The 19235-nt window shown below is 39.5% G+C and overlaps 1 protein-coding gene across 3 annotated transcripts in view; it reads left to right on the plus strand.

Annotated features, from left to right (window-relative positions):
* MYO3A (myosin IIIA) overlaps nt 1-19235 on the plus strand; it is a 191110-nt gene that overhangs the window by 122653 nt on the left and 49222 nt on the right. For 2 of the 3 annotated variants that reach the window (XM_089533390.1, XM_089533392.1), the window contains exons 10-19: nt 774-873; nt 4981-5097; nt 5912-6016; nt 6109-6192; nt 7642-7844; nt 9345-9443; nt 9664-9778; nt 14523-14649; nt 16422-16632; nt 19068-19212. In XM_089533390.1, the coding sequence (XP_089389516.1) occupies nt 774-873; nt 4981-5097; nt 5912-6016; nt 6109-6192; nt 7642-7844; nt 9345-9443; nt 9664-9778; nt 14523-14649; nt 16422-16632; nt 19068-19212 (1306 nt within the window). Of the gene's footprint in view, nt 1-773; nt 874-4980; nt 5098-5911; nt 6017-6108; nt 6193-7641; nt 7845-9344; nt 9444-9663; nt 9779-14522; nt 14650-16421; nt 16633-19064; nt 19213-19235 lie in introns of all 3 variants that reach the window. The other variant, XM_089533391.1, reaches the window with a different exon arrangement.

A 19235-nucleotide genomic window follows, 5' to 3' on the forward strand; every position in this document is an offset into this window, starting at 1 on the left:
ATACTATTTAGCATTTCTCAAGTCACCAGTCCAAAATTAGGGATGTAAATATAAACTAAGTGTTGTTTGCACAGTGTTTTTGCAGTGAAAAATGTTAATCATTTTTTGCACAATTTTACAACACAATTTGCACACAAAAAATAATACAGAATAATTTCCCTAAACTCTTTGAGGTGTGCAGATACCAGGTAAATACTCACCACTTTGTGCCCCAATAGAATGTCTTTGTCCAGCATGGTTCTCTATTCTATTCTTACTTAGTGAGATTTATAAGATGAAATCTCCACTCTGCTTGAGAAAGGAACAGAGGAAAGAATACCCCACTGGCCAGCTCAAAGTGGGGCTTACTCAAACTATTTTATAGTTACTGCATGCACAACGAAAGGAAAGAAACTGTTTTGCTCAGTTCTGGAAGGTTCGAAAGTGGTTTGTGCCGGCACAGGACAACCCATTTAAGTGTGAACAGAGTCAGGCCTGGTTAGTACATGGAAAGGAAACCTTCAGGAAATACCAGATACTGTAGGCTGAATAAATCTTGCCAAGAAAATATTATGATGGGGATGACATATGTTGGAGTCCTCTTGAAGGCACATAACAATAAAGATTGTCAAAAGAGCTGCAGAGAACTGAACAATTTTTGGGCACATAACAACAACAGGAATAGAAAAAAGAGAAGACCACTTGAAGAACCATTGTTACAGGTAAACAACCTGTGCTTTCAATGTTTCCTTTCTATGTATTTACATTCCTCCATTTGTTTCTTTCTTCAACAGATTTGAGCGCATTCATACTAAGAAAGGGAATTATAGTAGGTCTCCTGTTGGAAACCAGGAAGATGTAGATGATCTGGCAACATTGGAAGTATTAGATGAGGTAAGACGTTTAAATTTTGCTAGGAGCTTTTGTAGAGAGGTAAAAGTACCATGCTGGGAACTCAGGGCCCAAACAGACAGGCCAAAATAAAGCTGCTTCAGGTCACTTTGGAGGTATGCTGTTTAAATAACACATGCATCTTAAGAGGCCTGAAGCTGCACTTCAATCCTTAGGGCTGGAGCATGGCTTTGTTGCAGCTTCTGGCCTCTTAGGACACATGCTTCATTTAAACAGCATACCTCCAAAGTGACCTGAAGCAGCTTTATTTTGGCCTGTCTGTTCAAGCCCATAGTCTTCTGTGTTAGAGGAATCTTCCTGTTTCCTGTTCTACAGTGGAATGAGATATTACCATCAAATCCAGCAGTTGGTCAACAACAAGCAACTGTACAACCAAAAAGAAAGTTTGGGTTGTATTCATCACACAAGCTGGTGACATCTCGTACTTGTTTGTATTAATTTTTCTTGTAAGCCACCCTGAGACCTTTTGGTATAGGGCAAGGTAGTAATATTTTAATAATAACCACCATCACCTGTGGCCCTTAAAGTTGGCCCATCATGTTGGACAAGAAAGGCCATCATCCCTGATCAGGGATCATGCTGACTGAGGTTGGTAGGAATATAACATCTAGCAGCGTCAGCCTCTCCCACCACTGAAAGCAGCAAAAATGAAAGTTTTCACCACTCCTGAAAAACAGGTGGAACAGTAGGCATTTTGTTGTTCCCAACTCATGGCATTCTTAGGTCTATCAAGGGATTTTCTTGGCAAGTTTCTCCAGAGGGGGTTTGCCATTGCCATCCTCTGAGGCTGAGAGAGTGTGACTTGTCCAAGGTCATCCAGAGGGTTTGGCTGACCCAGAATTCAAACCTTGGTGTCCAGATTCATAGTCCAACGCTCAATCCACTACACCATGTTGCCTTTTTACCAGTGGTCATAGAATTACTAGGGATAATTATTATGTAGTGGGCCCCTTCTACAACAGCGATGCAACCATGGAAAATGCTCTACTTCTACTCCAGCAGGATTTATGTTTGTCTTAAAAGGAGAGTGCAGAGAAAAAAACATTCTACAGAAGAATTTCTTCACTAGTTTTCAGTTTATTTGGTACGTTCAGAGTGATGATTTTCATTTATATAGCCCTAAAATGCATTCAAAGGGCTGCATGAGAGCCAAAATAATCCAGTTTTTTTTTTGTTTTTTTTTTGGTCCCCAAATTCTCTCAAGGCTGTGAGGTGAGGGTATTTTTTGCAATGTTTCTCCTGGCCCAGGCCATTTTTGATCCAAGAGAGGATCTGTTCTAAAGCAGGAGGTGAACAGGAAATGACCTCTGGACAGTTCATGTTGCTAAAAATGGCTTTTAAAAAGCTAAAACCCTTTCACCACCACCCCAACACCTCCTTTTTTTTTTCCTTTTTTCTTTTTTGTTATATATCAGCCAAACTGGTGGCTGAAAGTGATGTTGTGGCTCTTCCAGGAGCCAGCATGGCCAAGAACAAACAAACATACAGCCAAAAAGAAAGTTACTTCAGGTGCAGATGGGCAGGTGTGGTGTGCAAGTGGGTTTGAAAATTGGACACCCCTCCCCCCATACAGTTGTCCAATCATGGTCTACACCAATCGTCTCCAAATGATACCTTTCAGATATATTGGACTGCATCTCCAGTAATCCCCAGTCCATCACATCTGGGGTGGCACCAGGTCAGGCAAGTACACTAAGTGGCAGCAGCACTCCAAGGTTGTGGAGTGAATGAAAGGAAAAGTAAAGGTATTACTGTACTGGTCATTGTGATCTACTCTTATTGGGGATAGACATTGGAGTTAGGTCATTGTGTTACATCAGGGATAGGTAGGACATGACACATTAGCTAGATGCAGGGGGCTCTAATGCTCCTCCACTGCCACTGAATTTCAACAGCAGTACGATGAAGAACTTGTAGATTTTCCAGGTTAGAACTAGCCCAGATCCTGAGATTTCAGGGCCAAAATATGAAACTTACAGATGATCTCTTGTGATCACAAGAAACAGGCACTGGTAATGTCATTAAGCAACATGTGTTAAGCATCAGACATACTTGCACAGACTATGCCATTCAAATAGAAAGCACAAAATCTAACTAATGAAGAAAATATATGTACTGTAAATACTTAAGTATAATTTGACCTTGTGTGTAAGTCGAGGGCAGGTTTGGGGGCCAAAATTAAGGATTTTGATATGATTTATGGATAAATTGAGGCTACAACTCAAAGCCTGATTCCTCATGGTTCTCGAAGTGCCAAAGAGCTGCCACCGCCACCGCCATTTTCCTGCCCAGGCATTCAAAAAGGTCAGAAGCGGTGCTGCAGTAAAGAGAATAGAAGAAATTGGTGCTTATTTTAGATGCTCCTGGGATGGACTAAACTCTTCCCTTTTGCCACTGTGCTCAGAGAAGGAAATGGTTCCTTTCTTGAGAAGAGTGAAAGTACAATACTTATGTTAATCCTTGGATAAATCGACCCAGGATTTTTGGGTCAATTTTTGACTAAAATTTGTAGAATTATACATGAATATATACAGTAAGTAAATCTTGATTATTTTGTCCTCATATTGAAGGACAAATAATTTCTATAGTTTTCTCTCCACTGCTGAAGAAAAATGTTTATTTTTATTCTGTTTTTCTCCATATTTAAATTTTCCAAAGTGTTCTGGAGGATTTATCTGTGCAGAAAAACACATTTTTGTGCAACGTCCTCCCTCCCCACATTTCCTGCATAGAAAACAAGTTTTTTTTTTCCCTGCCAAGAAAAACCCCAAAACACCATGTGTTTCTCTGTGTAATGTTACATTTGCCAACTGGGAGAAAACTACATAAAAATATTGCTATTGTTCTTCCTTACTGGAAATACATTGTTTGATCAGGAGACAAATAATAGAGAATATTCTCTCCCCCCACATACTTTTCAAGGCAGTGTTCTCACCCTGAGCTTTTTGCCTCTTGCTCTGATGCCCAGAGAGGATAGTCCAGTCCCTGAGATCTGGAAATCTAGGCACCAGTGCATTGTGAGGGGAATGTGGTTGGACAGGGCCATAGCCTGACCCAGGAGAAAGGAGCTATAGTTCTTAGATAGAGCACATGGTTTGCATGCAGTAGTTCCCAGGTTCAGCCCCCAGCCATCTCCAGCTAGGGCTGAAAAAGTTTCCTATCTGAAATCCTACTTTATCTACACTGCTTGCCAATATATACAAATATTGAAGTATTGACGGACCAGTGGTCTGCTGATAAGGCACTTCCTATATTCTAGCACATCTTTTTGTACTGCTGATTGGTGAATGTTGATGCACAGATCTCAAGATGTAAAAGTGTATACAGATTGAATCTCCTTTATCCAGAATTCCAAAATCCAAAATATTAAGAAACCCAATACTTTTTTTCATGGGTGGCTGACATAATGGCATTTTTGCTTTCTGATGGATCAATGTATACAAACTTGGTTTCATGCACAAAACTATTTAAAATATTGTATAGAATTACCTTCAGGCTACGTGTATAAGGTGTCTGTGGAAACATAAATAAATTTTATGTTTAGATTTGGGTGCCATCTCCAAGACATCTCATTATATACATACAGTGGGCCCTTGGTATCCACTGAGCTTTGGTTCCAGGACCCCCTAAGAAAACAAAAATCCATGGATGTTCAAGTCTCATTATATACAGTGCCGTAGTGAAATGATATTCTTTATATAAAATGGCAAAATCAAGGTTTGCTTGTTGGGATTTTAAAAAAACTGATTTCAAGCTGTGGATTGCTGAATCCATGGAAGCAGAATTCATGGATACAGAGGGCCAACTATAGGCAAATATTGGTATTCCAGAATCCAAAAAAATAAAATCCAAACCCCAAAACACCTTTAATCCCAAGCATTTTGAATAAGGGATATTTAACTTGTAACATGAAGGAAACCCAACATTTTGAGACCTGGAACATGGCTAGTAACTGTATGAAGTTAAGATGCCTCAATGCCCTGACTTGTGATCTCTGTTCAAAGTCTATTATTTTAAAACAAAAGCAGGTGCAAAATAAATGCTTCCCCTACATCCCACTCACATAACCCTCCCTCATTTTTTTAACAGAATACAGTAACTGAGCAACTTCAGAAGAGCTATGCCAAGGATCAGATCTACACCTACGTGGGAGACATTCTCATTGCAGTCAATCCTTTTCGGAACTTAGATATTTATGCTACACAGGTGTGAAAATAATACCTTCAGTTAATAATACCTGTCAAATTTTGGAAGATGATATTTTGTGAGCACCATAGCAACTGTTCCATGTTTTACTACATTCAAAAATATTACGACAACATTAACTTGAAAGCATACTTATCCAACATGGTACTAAATTCTTTTGCTATTGCTGTTGACTGTTTGGGTTGGGAAATTTAGTGGGAAATGATCAGACAAACTAAATGTTACAAATCTTTCCCCTGTCCACCTTTAGGCTCCAGATCATCATTGGGCATCCTCATCTCATGTATCCCCATAGCCTTAAATTTCAATCCCATTAGACACTGTGCTATGGTTGATGTGTAGGACACAAATTAAAAACAGAGGTTGCAAACATGCAAAATGTAATTTCCCATTCTAAATTATTCAAGAACTTGGACATTTACATGACATCTGAACTAGGAAGATGCAAATTTGTCAAGTCTGAAATCACACAGATTCTCATTAAGTTTGTTGTAGCAAATTTCACTTTGGATTGAAAATTACTTTTTTCTAGTCTGCATTAAAATTTATACTTACTTTATTCTGGACATTTTCCAAAATATGTGTGTTTACGCATTCTTAAATATATATACTTTGTACTCACATTTTCTAGAATATAGCACATTTGTCCTTTTGTGTGTGTGTGTGCAAGATCTACAAGTTTATATAAGCAAGTTTATATTCTGAACCTGGGAATTATACTTTTAGACAGGACTGGTTATTCTTGGTAGACTAGAGATGCATGAGGAAGCGTTGCATAATGGAGTAAATAAATGTTCATTACTCTTACCTTTAGCATTCCAGACTGTACATTGGGGCCAAACGGACTGCCAATCCTCCTCATATTTTTGCTGTGGCTGATATTGCATACCAGTCCATGGTCACATACAATTCAGATCAGGTAACAATAATGGCTTCAATGCCTGATTTGATACTCCTGTTACGTGTGCAGGAAGCTGTTGATAACAAGTAGTCTTTCCGTCTTATTTTTAGTGTATTGTCATTTCTGGAGAGAGTGGAGCAGGAAAGACCCAGAGTGCCCATCTTCTGGTCCAGCAGCTGACTGTCCTTGGAAGGGTAAGACAAATTCAAAACTAGGTTGCCTCCCTCCAGTGTTTGCCCCTAGACTCTGGAACTCCCTGCCCAGGGAGATCAGAACGGCTCCCTCCTTGATGGCCTTCTGCCGGCAGGTGAAGACCTACCTGTTCACACAGGCATTTAGGGATTTACTATAAGGACAGGCTGGGATGTTTGATGTTGGACCAGTTTAAAAATTCTTTACAATGTACTTTTTATTTTATTGAACTATTTTTTAAATTTTAATTTAATTTTTTATTTTTAAATATTGTGAAGCCGCTCTGAGTCCCAGTCCTGGGAAAAGAGCAGGATATATATATATATATATATATATCTGTTTCTAGTCACCTCCAAAGGTTTATGTGACATGGCATCTCCAGTGCTGCCCCACCAATAACCACCTTTCACAGCAATCTTTTACATTCTTAGACTGGACCTACCAAGTCTCCATTGATTCTACTCTAGTTGGGCCTAACAAATGGGTTTAGGCTGATGAATTTCCAAGCAGCATACTGTCACACAGAATGACTGTGCTATTCACCTCATCTGGGCAGCTAAGGTGGCTACCTTAAGTGGTATGGATCTGAGAATGGCTGATCTTTCTGGTGGCAGAGACTATGGCCACCTCTGATTCTTTGTTATTGTTATGCACTTTAAAGTTGTCTTCAACTTATGACAATCTGATCATAGGGTTTTCCTGATGAGATTTAATCAGAGTGGGTTTGTCATTGCCTTTCTCTAAGGTCAAGAGAGGGTGTGACTTGGCCAAGGTCACCCACTGAGTTTCCATGGCTGAGCAAAGATTTGAACCCTGGTCTTCCAGAAACATATTCCAACACTTAAACCACTACACCATATTGGCTTCTCTTTCTCTTCCCTTTAGGCTGGCAAAGATGCCTCCTCTTCCTTTGTACATGGGTGGGGGAGCATGAGCACTTTTGCTGCCACTAAATCCTTCTCACTTTCAGATAGTTGGACAGGAGCAGTAGACATAGGTGCCACAGAATCCTCTTCCTTTACACTTGGTGAGTGCTGCTACTCTTTCTTAGATGAGTGAGGGGTTAATGGAACCACCTTCAACACCTACAGTAGGGAGTGACCACTTCTCCAGTGACATCCTCCTCTAGTATAATGCTGCTGTAGCACTTTTAGGGGCAATACTTTGCTTTCCATTTCAGGTAGTGGGAAAGTTTGTTCACCCTTGCTATTACACACTACCCCTGGAGCTGAAATTAAGTATTCCTTTCACTAAAAAACCTAACTTTTGGACTAGGCCATTTTTCTTGCCATTCATTGATGATTAGAGTGGTCATGGTAATTACTGAATAAAGGGAGGGTTACAACAAACGTTTCTCATATTGGGTTGAGTATACTTTACCAGGGATATATTGTGAAACTGCATTTTTTTTTCAATGTTCCCTTGTTGTTGTTTTTAAAATGCACATCCAGGCTAACAACAGGACTCTTCAGGAAAAGATTCTCCAAGTCAATAATCTGCTGGAGGCATTTGGAAATGCAGGCACTATTATTAATGATAACTCCAGCAGATTTGGAAAATATCTAGAAATGAAATTCACTTCCAGTGGAACTGTTGTAAGTGCTCTGATTTCAGAGTATCTTCTAGAAAAGTCTAGAGTCATACATCAAGCTGTGTAAGTACCAGGGGAATAAAGAGTGACACTTCTAGAGGGGGAGAGAGAAGTTAAAATAAAAATCTGTTTCAGATTAAAACTAAAGGTAATATAATTTACATGTGGTCAGAGGATGGAATTGGATTTAGCATATGTGGTTGTTGTTGTGTGCTTTGAAGTCATTTCTGACTTAAGGTGACCCTAACACAAATCTCTCAGCAAAATTTGCTCAGATGAACTTTGCCATTGCCTTCCTCTGAGGCTGAGGGAGTATGACTTGCCCAAGGGTTTACGGCCACTAAAACTGCAATGTGAATTCACCAGAAGTGTGAATACAACAGAAATGTATAGTATATTTATCATCATGATTATTATTTTGCATGGGATAATGGCCATACAGGAGAATATCACACGAGAGGCTTACCATGAGTTGAAATCATCCGAAATTATGAAAAAAGCACAATCGGGGTTCACATCCCCACGCGCTTCTCCGATCAATAAATTGTCATGGAGGCATCGGCACTCACTTGTCCTGTGAATAGAGCATCCTTGGAGCCGCCATTTGGCAATAACAGGATCTTCCATTATTACCAAATGTTGGCTCCAAGGACGTTCCCCTCAGGAGATATTGGACTCCCCACAAAAGGGATGTGAGGGAGCATTCACCATGTTTTCGCCATTTAATAAAAGGCCTCTGGCCATTTTAATAATAATAATAATAATAATATTTTTATTTGTATACCGCTTTTCCTTCAGATCAAAGCGGTTCACAACATACAAGCTACATGTCACATGCTATAGCAATACAATACATCAACAGTGACATACAATTCAATTCAAAATACAATTCAACAAAATTCCTCAAAAACAATGTACAAAGCAGTCAAAGCCATCAGTTGAGGCTTGTTGCCGCCGGCCTGCCTCTCTCCCCCTGAAGATGGTGGTCGGAAGGAGGGCTCTTTTTCTTTAAGACCAGAAAATGCTTTTTTAAGAACAGTAAGTGAGAAGACATTGCTTTCTGTTATCAAAAATGGCCTCTCCTGGTGCTGGACCCCTCCATCCCCCGCAGAGAGTATTGAAGAAGTTTTTTGAGCCCTGTGGCAGTTGTAAGCTGTAGCTCAATAGCATCTGGAAGGGTGGATGTAAACTCTGCTATGGATGGATGAGTAGAGAGCCAGACAGATAGATAAACGTATACATTCATACAAATACTGTATATCTGTGTTTTTTTACTTTCCAATCTACTTCCAGTCTTGCCCCCTTGTTCTCTTTTGCTATGCTACATTGCGACCACTTCTCTTGCAACCTTCCCTTTTGTACTTTCTGGACAGTGTGCAGTAAAACTCAGAACTAGCTGCAAGATAAATGTTAACATTTAAAAACTAAAGTGTAAACCTGTGTGCTTTCATGATAAATTTTGTAAATGTAGCAGAGAAGCAGAAATCAAATGCTTTTGGCCCAAGGTTAGTTTTATTTTGAAAGCTGTCTTACTGTGGTTTGTATTTGCTTTTTTAATTTCAGAGGTGAGAAGAATTTTCATATTTTTTATTACATCTATGCTGGCTTGGCAGAGAAGAAAAAACTAGCTCATTATAAACTGCCAGAAAATAAGCCCCCCAGGTAAACAGTACAGTCCATTTTCTTTTGTATTTCTTTTCCACCAGTTTTTCTGTAAATTTTTATTACCTTCTGTGTCTTCTTTCAGACAAATACATGAACTGAAATATGTGAATATTAGAGTGAACCTTTTAAAATGTAGCATGAAGGTTTGTATTGACCTTAAAATGCATTTTCATATTAAAACTCTTTCCCACTCGTTTGCACACCATGATTCCTCTAGGTATCTACAGAATGAACATTTGAGAACAGTACAAGATTTCATGAACAACAGTTTCTACAAATCTCAGTTTGAATTAATTGAACAGTGCTTCAAAGTGATTGGGTTTACAATGGAGGTAAGCAACAACAATTCATGAACTTTTTCAATGTGTTCTTTATTCTTTTAAAAAACATTTTGAGGTGAGTCAGATTAATGCCAGTAGCACTGAAAAGGAATTTTTGCAACTACTGAACATGGTGAAATGAGAGATTATGCAACTTGGAAGAGTTTCTTTTTCAGACTATTGCCCCATAATATCCCAGCTTTTCATGGAGGGATTCTGGGGGGTTTAGTCCCAAAACGGAACATTCCCAAGCTCTGAGATGTTACTTCTAATATATCATGCAGTGATATATCATTTCCAAGCTCTGAGATATCACATATATGAAGTGATAAGCTTGGAAATGTTCTATTTGGGGATTTAAAACTCCAGAATCCCCCAACAAGAGCTGGAATATCATGGCACCAGTGCCCTATGCCTATCTTGTTGTTTGTTGCTGTTGTGTGACTTCAAGTCATTTCTGACTTATAGCAATCCTAAGATGAACCTATCATGGGGTTTTCTTGGCAAGATTTATTCAGAGGAGGTTTGGCATTGCCTTCCTCTGAGGCTGAAAGCATGTCACATGCCCAAGATCACCCAGTGGGTTTCATGGTTGACTGGGGAATCAAACCTGGTTTCCATAGTTGTAGTCCAAACCTCAAACCATTATGCCATGCATATCTTACCAGTTTTATCCGTGAAGGACTAGAGCACTATCATGGTTCTTTCACTGTCAAACAGGTATGAGAATGTAGAGATTTACTTAGGTTGTTTATACCTTAATCATTATGAAGTCTTTTTTTTTCTTTTTAGCAAGGATCCTTCTTCCTTTCCTTTCAGCATCTATTCTATATGATTACTTCATGGTGCTAGAGATGTAGAATCAGATCGTTTGTTCCTTTGCCTAACTAAGGGGCAATCTAGACTGCCCCAAAGGGACGGGCTGGAGGCAGCCATTTTCCCTCTGGAGGGATGCTGCAGCAGCCAAACTGTACGGCGTCCCTCCGTACCAAAAAGAACCCGGAAAAAACAGGTTCTTTTTGGCACACTGTGATGCATCCAAGACGCAAGCGCGGCACCCGGTGACACAGCACCACGCTTGCGTCATGCACGCGTGCCACGTATGGAAGGTGACACGTAAAGCTGGCATCATCCATATGTATTAGGGTTCCAGAGTGTGCGGTTGCTGCATGCTCTGGAACCCTAACTTCAGTGCCGACACGGCGCTTTCGGCCCGTCTGTTTCAGGCCTTATACTGTATAAACCCCTGGTAGCGCAGTGGTTAAATGCAGGGACTGCAGTCACAAGGTTGTGACTTCAATCCCAGGGCTCCAAAGCTGACTCACAGCCTGTACAGACCGGCTTTATACACCACCCTCAGGGCATAGTGAGGGCAGAGCGAACACATGACGCACGCCCCGACGCTGCCCTGATGCCAACATCACACCATGTGCCTGAGCGCATGGCGGGCGGTCATGGCACTATTTTGGCACTGCGTCAAGATGACACAATGCCAAAAGGAGCGTCAGAAGATGCCGCCATGGCAGCAAAGGTGACCTTTCCGCGGCACAAAAAGAAGCCGCTTTTTGCAGCTCCTTTATGCTCCATGGAAATGCCAGATCAGGACAATAGTTGCCATGGCCACGATCCAGCACTGAAAGGTGAGGTCTGTTCAGCCCCTCATCCTTCCATCCTTTTGTAGGTCAGTAAAATGAGTACCCTTCTTGTTGGGGGCAATAAGCTTACAGATTGTAAACTGTTTAGAGGGTACTGAGTTCACTGATAAACGGTATAGAAATGTGCATGATATTGTGATATATAAAGGTATCCACATTCTACCACTTATACAAATGTCATTTGGAGACATTAGCACTGAAAGCGCAAGAAAGTTTTTTTCTTATACATAGTGTAATATATATGGTGATTTGAAGTTTCACTCTGCACTGTTTACAGCCTCTTCCATGTTCAAGACATTTGTCTAGTTTATATTACCCCAGGAGAGTATTTGAAATTGTAATTGTAAAGTGACCCCATGACAGCACTCAGCTTTCAAGATGCAGACTTTTTTTAGGTGTGGGAGTTTGATATATGTATGGCCATCTACAGAGTACATTTGCACAAATATATCCTTCAAATCTATATTTCCCACAAATACTACCATGTCTAAAACATTGAAGGCAGAATTGTATTGCAATGTGGCCAAAATAACCCCCTGAGCATTTCAGGAAAACATTCTCTCTTTTTTTAAATCAGAGAAGCAGGTTGTTCTTGTGATATACCTATTCCCAGCCTATATATTACTTTGTGCCTGAAAATCAAACTAAAGGTTACATGGCAAAACAATATACTGTTATTTTATTCTTTTGAGGAAAGGGCTGCCTGGAATGAACTGCAATCGTACCATACAAGACAGATCAAGCCATTTTTAATGGAAAAGGGCACTGAGATGTCAGTTGCAATACACATAATACAGTGTAATGACAGATGTCAACATAATAATTTCAGTCATCACCACAATAATTTTTTTGTATTGGCATTGTGGGTGATTTAAAAAAAAATAAAAGAAGAAAGAGGAAAGTCTACTATTTGGTAAGAAATAAAGAACTGAGTTAGGCTAGTTCAAGGTCTTGCATTCATCATATAACAGTGTTTATGTTTTACATTTGTTTTTTGAAAACCAAGCTTGCATTACTTCCATAACAACTTTTCAGTTTTCCTCTGGTACAGAACTCTTTTTTTGCCATGCAACAGTAATACGGGGGCTTCTGTTCAAGAAACACAACCTCGGAGAATTTGTGGGCAACTGTCTGAGTAGACATTTATGTGGTTCAGGTCAGACATACCATCACAACAAGCCATTGTATAGTTTGCTGACTTCTGTCTTGTTGTGATACAGTGTGTGAACCCAAAGCAGTGGCTTGCTCAGTGACAGATTCATTTCTCCACTTAAATGCCCAGCCCTCACAAATAGGAACAGAAAGCTACTAAAACAAAACTTGTTTGTTTGTTAAAATATTTATACAGTGTGCCCTTGATATGCACTCGGGTTTGGCTTCAGGACCCCTAGTGGATATCAAAATCTGTAGATGCCTAAGTCCAAATAAATATAATGGCAAAGTAAAATGGTGTCACTTACATAAAATGGCAAAATCAAGGTTTGCTTTTTGAAATTTATAGGTTTTTTAAAATATTTTCAAGCCATGGATGGTAGAATCCATGGATAAAGAATCCATGGATATGGGGGGGGGGGGGGGGGGGCAGCTGTATCCTGCTCTACAGATGAAGATCCAGGGTGGCATATAATACAATCAGTTAAGGACAACAAATAACAATAACAATAATTCTGAGGGACTCATAATACAAGGAATAATTTTAATTTACTTAAAACCAGACACTTTAAAACCAGTTAAAACAGTGGTTCACAACCTTGGGTCATGACCCCTTTGGGGGTCAAACAATCCTTTCACAAGGGTCGCCTAATACCATCAGAAAACACATATTTCCAATGGTTTTAGGAACCGAGACACCACTTAGTTTATGCTTGGGGGCCACCACAACATGAGGTATTAAAGAGTCGCAGCATTAGGAAGGTTGAGAACCACTGAGTTAAAACAATTTAACATAATAGCACATGTGCAAACTGGAAAGAATCAAATAGGCATCAAAAGACTTTAATAAAAAGCCATATTTTGACTTGGTACCGCATTGACACTAGAGTCAGTTCCAACCAGGCCTCTAAAGGAAGATATTAAAGTCTCCAACAGACCTTAATATATAAGCTATTTGATACTATGAGGTCTTTCAGAAAAGGTATTGCTGAGAAAACACCATCCCAAAATAAATCCTAAAACTCTAAAAAATTTCAGTAGCTGTGATATAAATGGAAATTTCTTAAGAAAGCCGCTTGATAGCCTTGGCTGAAGAGCAGGGTATAAATAAATATTATTATTACTATTAGAACTGAGACTGAGCAATGGAATTAATTTAAAGGTTACTTAAATCTTGCTACCTGTGAAGTTGCAACAAAAAGATTGGACAGGGGACTAGTAGGACTGCCAGGATAAATGTAGAAGCTATGGTACAGTCTGGGCGCCTTCTGGCCATTTTGGTCCCAAGAATGGCAAGTGACTGAGGGAGACCAAGATACACATGCCATCATTGCATTTAATTTCTTTTACTCAATTGGAAAGTATATTTCAGTATCAGTTTAACCATCTGTAAAATGGATAGAAAAATAGTACAGTACCCTCATGCACAGGGTGGTTACTAGCCAATACAAATTCTGAAGATTTGGGGGCACTGCATTGAATCTGTAGATTATTCTGGAAGCCACCTAAATATCCCTAATAGCAGTGCTATATCTATTTTGCTGCATAATCATAACTTTTTAATACTCTAGTTGCACTGCAAATTAAGATTAAAACACATTGATGAGACTATACTATCATCAATGTGAAAGTTTTCACTATTCAGGTTCTACAAAAAATGAGTAATAATAATAATAATAATAATAATAATAATAATTTGTATACCGCCCTCTGGCAAACCAATCCGGGCGGTTAACAACAGTAAAATATAAAATATGGCAATTAAAAACCCTTTATCCCTCCCCCCCTTAAGACAGTATTAAATAGTATAACATATTAAAAACACAATATCTAGCATAAAAACAGCAATTAAAACTAAAAACCCTGAAGAAAGATAGTTCTGTGGTTATAGCCTGACATGTCAATTATAAGACAGTAAATTAGAATGTTTCTGTGCATCTGTCTTTCAGGAACTAGGGAGCGTATACAGCATACTTGCTGCTATTCTAAATGTGGGCAACATTGAATTTTCATCTGTGGTTACTGAGTACATGATTGACAAGAGCATCATTTCCAATCCAACACCTCTTGAAAACTGTGAGTTTTCTTTTCTTTTCCTTTCTTTTCTTTTTAAAAGATTCAAATGCCTTTGGTGATTAATGGTGCAACCCTAGACGTATCTACTTGGAAGTAAACTCTACAGAGTTTAGTGGAATATTTGGGGAAACAGGGATTGCAGCATGTGGGGGCTAATTATTAATTATGATTTCAATCTGGGCATCATAAAGATCTTAATTCATTGCATGTGATGCTCTTCACATTCTAGTTCCAACATTCATATGTTATACTGGGCCACAGGGCAAAGAATTGGCTCTTTTTCCTGCCACAAATGTTCACGTCTGGTTTAAAATCATAGAATGATTTTTTTTACTTATGATGATTTTGGTCATTTTTAGATTGCTGCAAAGTGCTCTATGTGGAATGGCCCTTGAAGTGTGTTCAGATGCTGAAGCAGATGCAGAATGATGCAGCTGCTCTCTAATTTGGCTGTTGTACACCATATTACACTAATATTACAATTTTCCAAAGTCCAATTCAGTGTGTGTGATATTGCTTACTTACGCACACTGAATTGGACTTCGGAAAATATTATGTCAGCCTGACCACAGTTTAAAATTTTCTATAGAGGTTGTGTGTCCATCTCAAAATATGTCAGGTTGATAGGAATGCCAGAATAAGGCCTTCTCATCATAATCATGGAATATGAGACTGATCCCATCTTTATTCAGTTTTAGGCAGGCACTGAAACATGATTATAGTTTAAAATTACTGCATATGGACTTGTTTTCAGAAAACTGAATTTAGTTTTAATATGTACCTTTAATATATACCCATGGTCCCACCAAGGAGCAGAAGGCACTATATTCCACAGAGGCTTATAAGTGCCCCTATGTATTGATGAATAAATGTCTCTTGGTACATTCTATTCAGTCTGGATTTCCTAGGAGTCCTGTTTGATATGGGGTATTATATATTAGGAATTCTAAAGTCAAGTTGGGGTGAGGTGGTGAAGCAGTCCCCCAAATTCCATTTTCGACCACTCCCAACAGACCAGCCCTCAATCATTTGGTAAGCATGCGGCAATAGCAAGTACATTTCTATACCACTTATCAGTACACTTAAGCACTCCCTAAGTGGTTTATAAAGTGTAAGTTAATTGCCCCCAACAATCTGGGTACCCATTTTAGCCACCTTGGAAGGATGCAAGTCTGAATCGAGCTTGAGCCCTTTTGCTGGTATTGAACTCGCAGCCTTATGGTTTGTGAGTGAGTGGCTGCAGTACAGGCATTAAACCACTGTGCCACTGCTGAAGGTCTATTTTATGGGATTGCTGCTGGTCAATACCAGCAACAATGGAATTGACCAGCATTTCATCCTCACTATCTAACATTGAGCAGCAGAGTAAAGTTGTCATCTTTGCTGACCTGCCATCATGAGACTTGGAGCTTTAGAACTCAGAAGAGGCCCTCCTCTTCAGCGACTTGAGGTGGCCTTTATAGGCCTGCATCACATGTCCTATACTGCTCTGCAGAGAACCTGCAACCCTAATCCAGTCCTATGATTCATTTTGTATATGTTCTGATGTACTGCCCTTTGGTAGAAATAATAAACATTATTATTATTAATAATATTACTATAGTATTTTTATTTGGAGAGATTTACCCTTACCACAGTATCCTTTGAAATCAGTCTCTGACTTTCCTTAAGCTTCACCTACTAAGCAACCTACAAAGTGTGTCAATACAAAACCTCTTTCTTTGACAAATTTGTACAAGATACAGACATAACACCATGTCTTTGTTTTCCAGCTGCTTCTTTGTTGTGCATTCAGGCAGATGAGTTGCAAGAAGCTCTGACCTCTCATTGTGTGGTGACCCGAGGGGAAACAATTATACGGCCCAACACAATGGAAAAAGCCACTGATGTAAGAGATGCCACAGCCAAAGCATTATATGGGCGACTCTTTAGTTGGATAGTCAACCGCATCAATGCATTGCTCAAGCCAGATACATGTTTAAAGTAAGATTTCTTTTCACATGGGAAACTGAATCTGTGATGTGAAGTGTATCTTATTAGGCATTTCCTGAGAATACAACAATCAGGAAGTGAAAATTTCAGTAGCATTTAATGAACTTTTCACTAGTTATTCCACAAACCAATTCTAGTCTTTGCTCTCCCATATGGAGTTTAAAAGGGGGAAAGAGAACAAAACAAAATTCTGTGTATGTGCCTTTAAGTCACCTGTTGACTTGTGGTGACCCTATGAGTTAACCATTTATTAGTCACTTCTGGTCATTTTCAACTGGATTTTTTCCACTGGTGGGCTTTTTTTTTATTTTGGGGTGAGAGAATAGTAGTTACAGGCCAAATTGAGCCATTTGGATTCAATTTTCAGCTGAAAAAAAACTGGATCAAGGGGGTCAAGTGCTGCAAGTGACCCCATGAGGAAAGTCTTTCCATCACTGCTGCTTCCTTGCATAAGCACTTAAAAAGTGAACCCACTAGTACAGGAATGAGCAACAAGGGCCAATTTTCTGCTCCCCCCGACCCTCTAAAAACAAAAATCCAGGAAGTGGTCAAAGTACACTTCCAGTTTTGGAAAACTGGTATATATATATTTTAAACAGGTCAAGGTAAAACCTGAAACATATTTTAAAAATAAATGCTGCTGGTGTCTTCTGGGAGAAGCAGTTTTTTCTTCCAGAAAAAGAAGATTCAGAAGGAGCTGAGGGCCACAAAAATAGCCTTGGGTTCATTTGGGGCTCCAAGGCTGCTCTTTGTCCCCCACCTCATGCTAATGTTACAGACCACTACAGTAGTGTAGTGCTGCTGTAGGAACCCAGCCAATAAACTACCTCATGTGTAATATAATGCCAAAGCATGGCTCCCATGTTCAAGATGTCCCTGATCAGTGCTTGTCCACTGAAGCATAACTTTGGAACTCTGCTTGATCATGAGTTTGCAATTGTGTTTCAGAGAGCAAGCACAAACCATACTTCTCTGGTTTGGGTGTACTAGTAAATTCCTGTTTGGAGACAACTAATTAAACCTGAATTTAAGATGGAAGCACACAAGGGGGGGATACAGAGTATGAGTCTGAAGCACCTCTTGTTCTTACACCGTAGAGGACAGAGAACATTACAGAGATGCTCTACACAGATGACATGGAGTGCTTTATGCAGATCACAATGCTTTTCCAAGAAGTGATGTCAAATTCATCAATTTGCTATCTTTCCGAAGTGATGTCTGCCTGGTAAAGGAGTTGGTGCTCCCATTCTCTGATTCACCAGACCTATATTAGGCATTCAGGCAAAAAAAAAAAAAAAAACTTTTATTGATTTGGTCATGGAAAAAGTGGTTGTATGACTGAGCTCTGGCTATACATTTAAACATACAGTGGCTGTCAGTTCAGGGTTTCATCTTTCCAGACGAGAGATTTAAGGAGCATCTTTCTGTCATAGAAACACTTTCATCCCAGAGAAAACAGTAATGATTTAACCATTGTATCTGCTTGAATTTGACAGAAAAACCCATAGACCGATCATATTTAGAATTTTCTGAGAAATGTGTTAAAACTACTTTGTTTTCCAGCTAACCTTTGCCTTCTAGGCCAGTCCTGCACCACTGGGACATTTTCCCTGATTCATTTGGGAGAAATTGCTGAAGGGCAGTATGTTTGTGTAAATTCAGATTTGCAATGCAAATTAACCCATGAGATATGCAGATGTTGGAGTGCTATATGAGGTCTCTCTGCCCAGGGGCAAGGACAGCTTGTCCTGTAGCTACTCTCCTTTCATAAATAAGTAGTTGCAGTAAAACATGAAGTCTCTGTCTAAATTTTTTCTTAGAGTATATGATAGGACATTAAAATCTGTTGGTCTCCCAGTCTCAGGTGTGTGAACCCTGGGAAGCAGTTGTGTTAAATTTGATGTAAAATAACTTTGGGGGAAGGAAATGTGTAATACACATTGGCTATGATCATGTACAGCAGAGAGTAGCACAAAAGTTGGATCTGTGCCTTGTCTCTCAGTCTCCCTTCACAGACAACACCATTTAGCCTCTGCAGCCCAAATCCACCACAGCCATTCAGTAGCTGTTGGAGAACAGACAGGCTTGGAGAAGGAGGCTTATGACTCCATAGCCAGACACAGAAATATTCTACTAAAACCTGCTGTAGTCCTCTGGAGGTCACACCAGGTGATGTAACCATTCTGTGAGAACTTAACCAGATATCTCTTGATTTGGCATCCCTCCTGTCCACCAGCTACTGAATGAACATAAAGAGGAGGCTGTTGCCATGAAATGGTGAGGCCTGGAAGGTCTTTGGTCATTGTGGAGAGAGGAAGAGACTTCCAACCTTCTCAATGACCAAAAAAGATATATGCTGGCATACAATGTACTTATACTTGCATATGTCACTGACAGGATGCAGCCATCTTCTGTCTTTTCAGCAGAAGTGACGAAGGACTAAACATTGGCATTCTTGATATCTTTGGATTTGAAAACTTCAAAAAGAATTCATTTGAACAACTGTGCATCAACATTGCCAATGAGCAAATTCAGTTCTACTTCAATCAGCATGTCTTTGCGTGGGAACAGGTAAGCACTATACTGTGTCTGCC

This window comes from Sceloporus occidentalis, unplaced genomic scaffold, assembly GCF_023333645.1.
Source record: "Sceloporus occidentalis isolate IW3139 unplaced genomic scaffold, rSceOcc1.0.p SCAF_7, whole genome shotgun sequence".
Taxonomy (NCBI): Eukaryota; Metazoa; Chordata; class Lepidosauria; order Squamata; family Phrynosomatidae; genus Sceloporus; species Sceloporus occidentalis.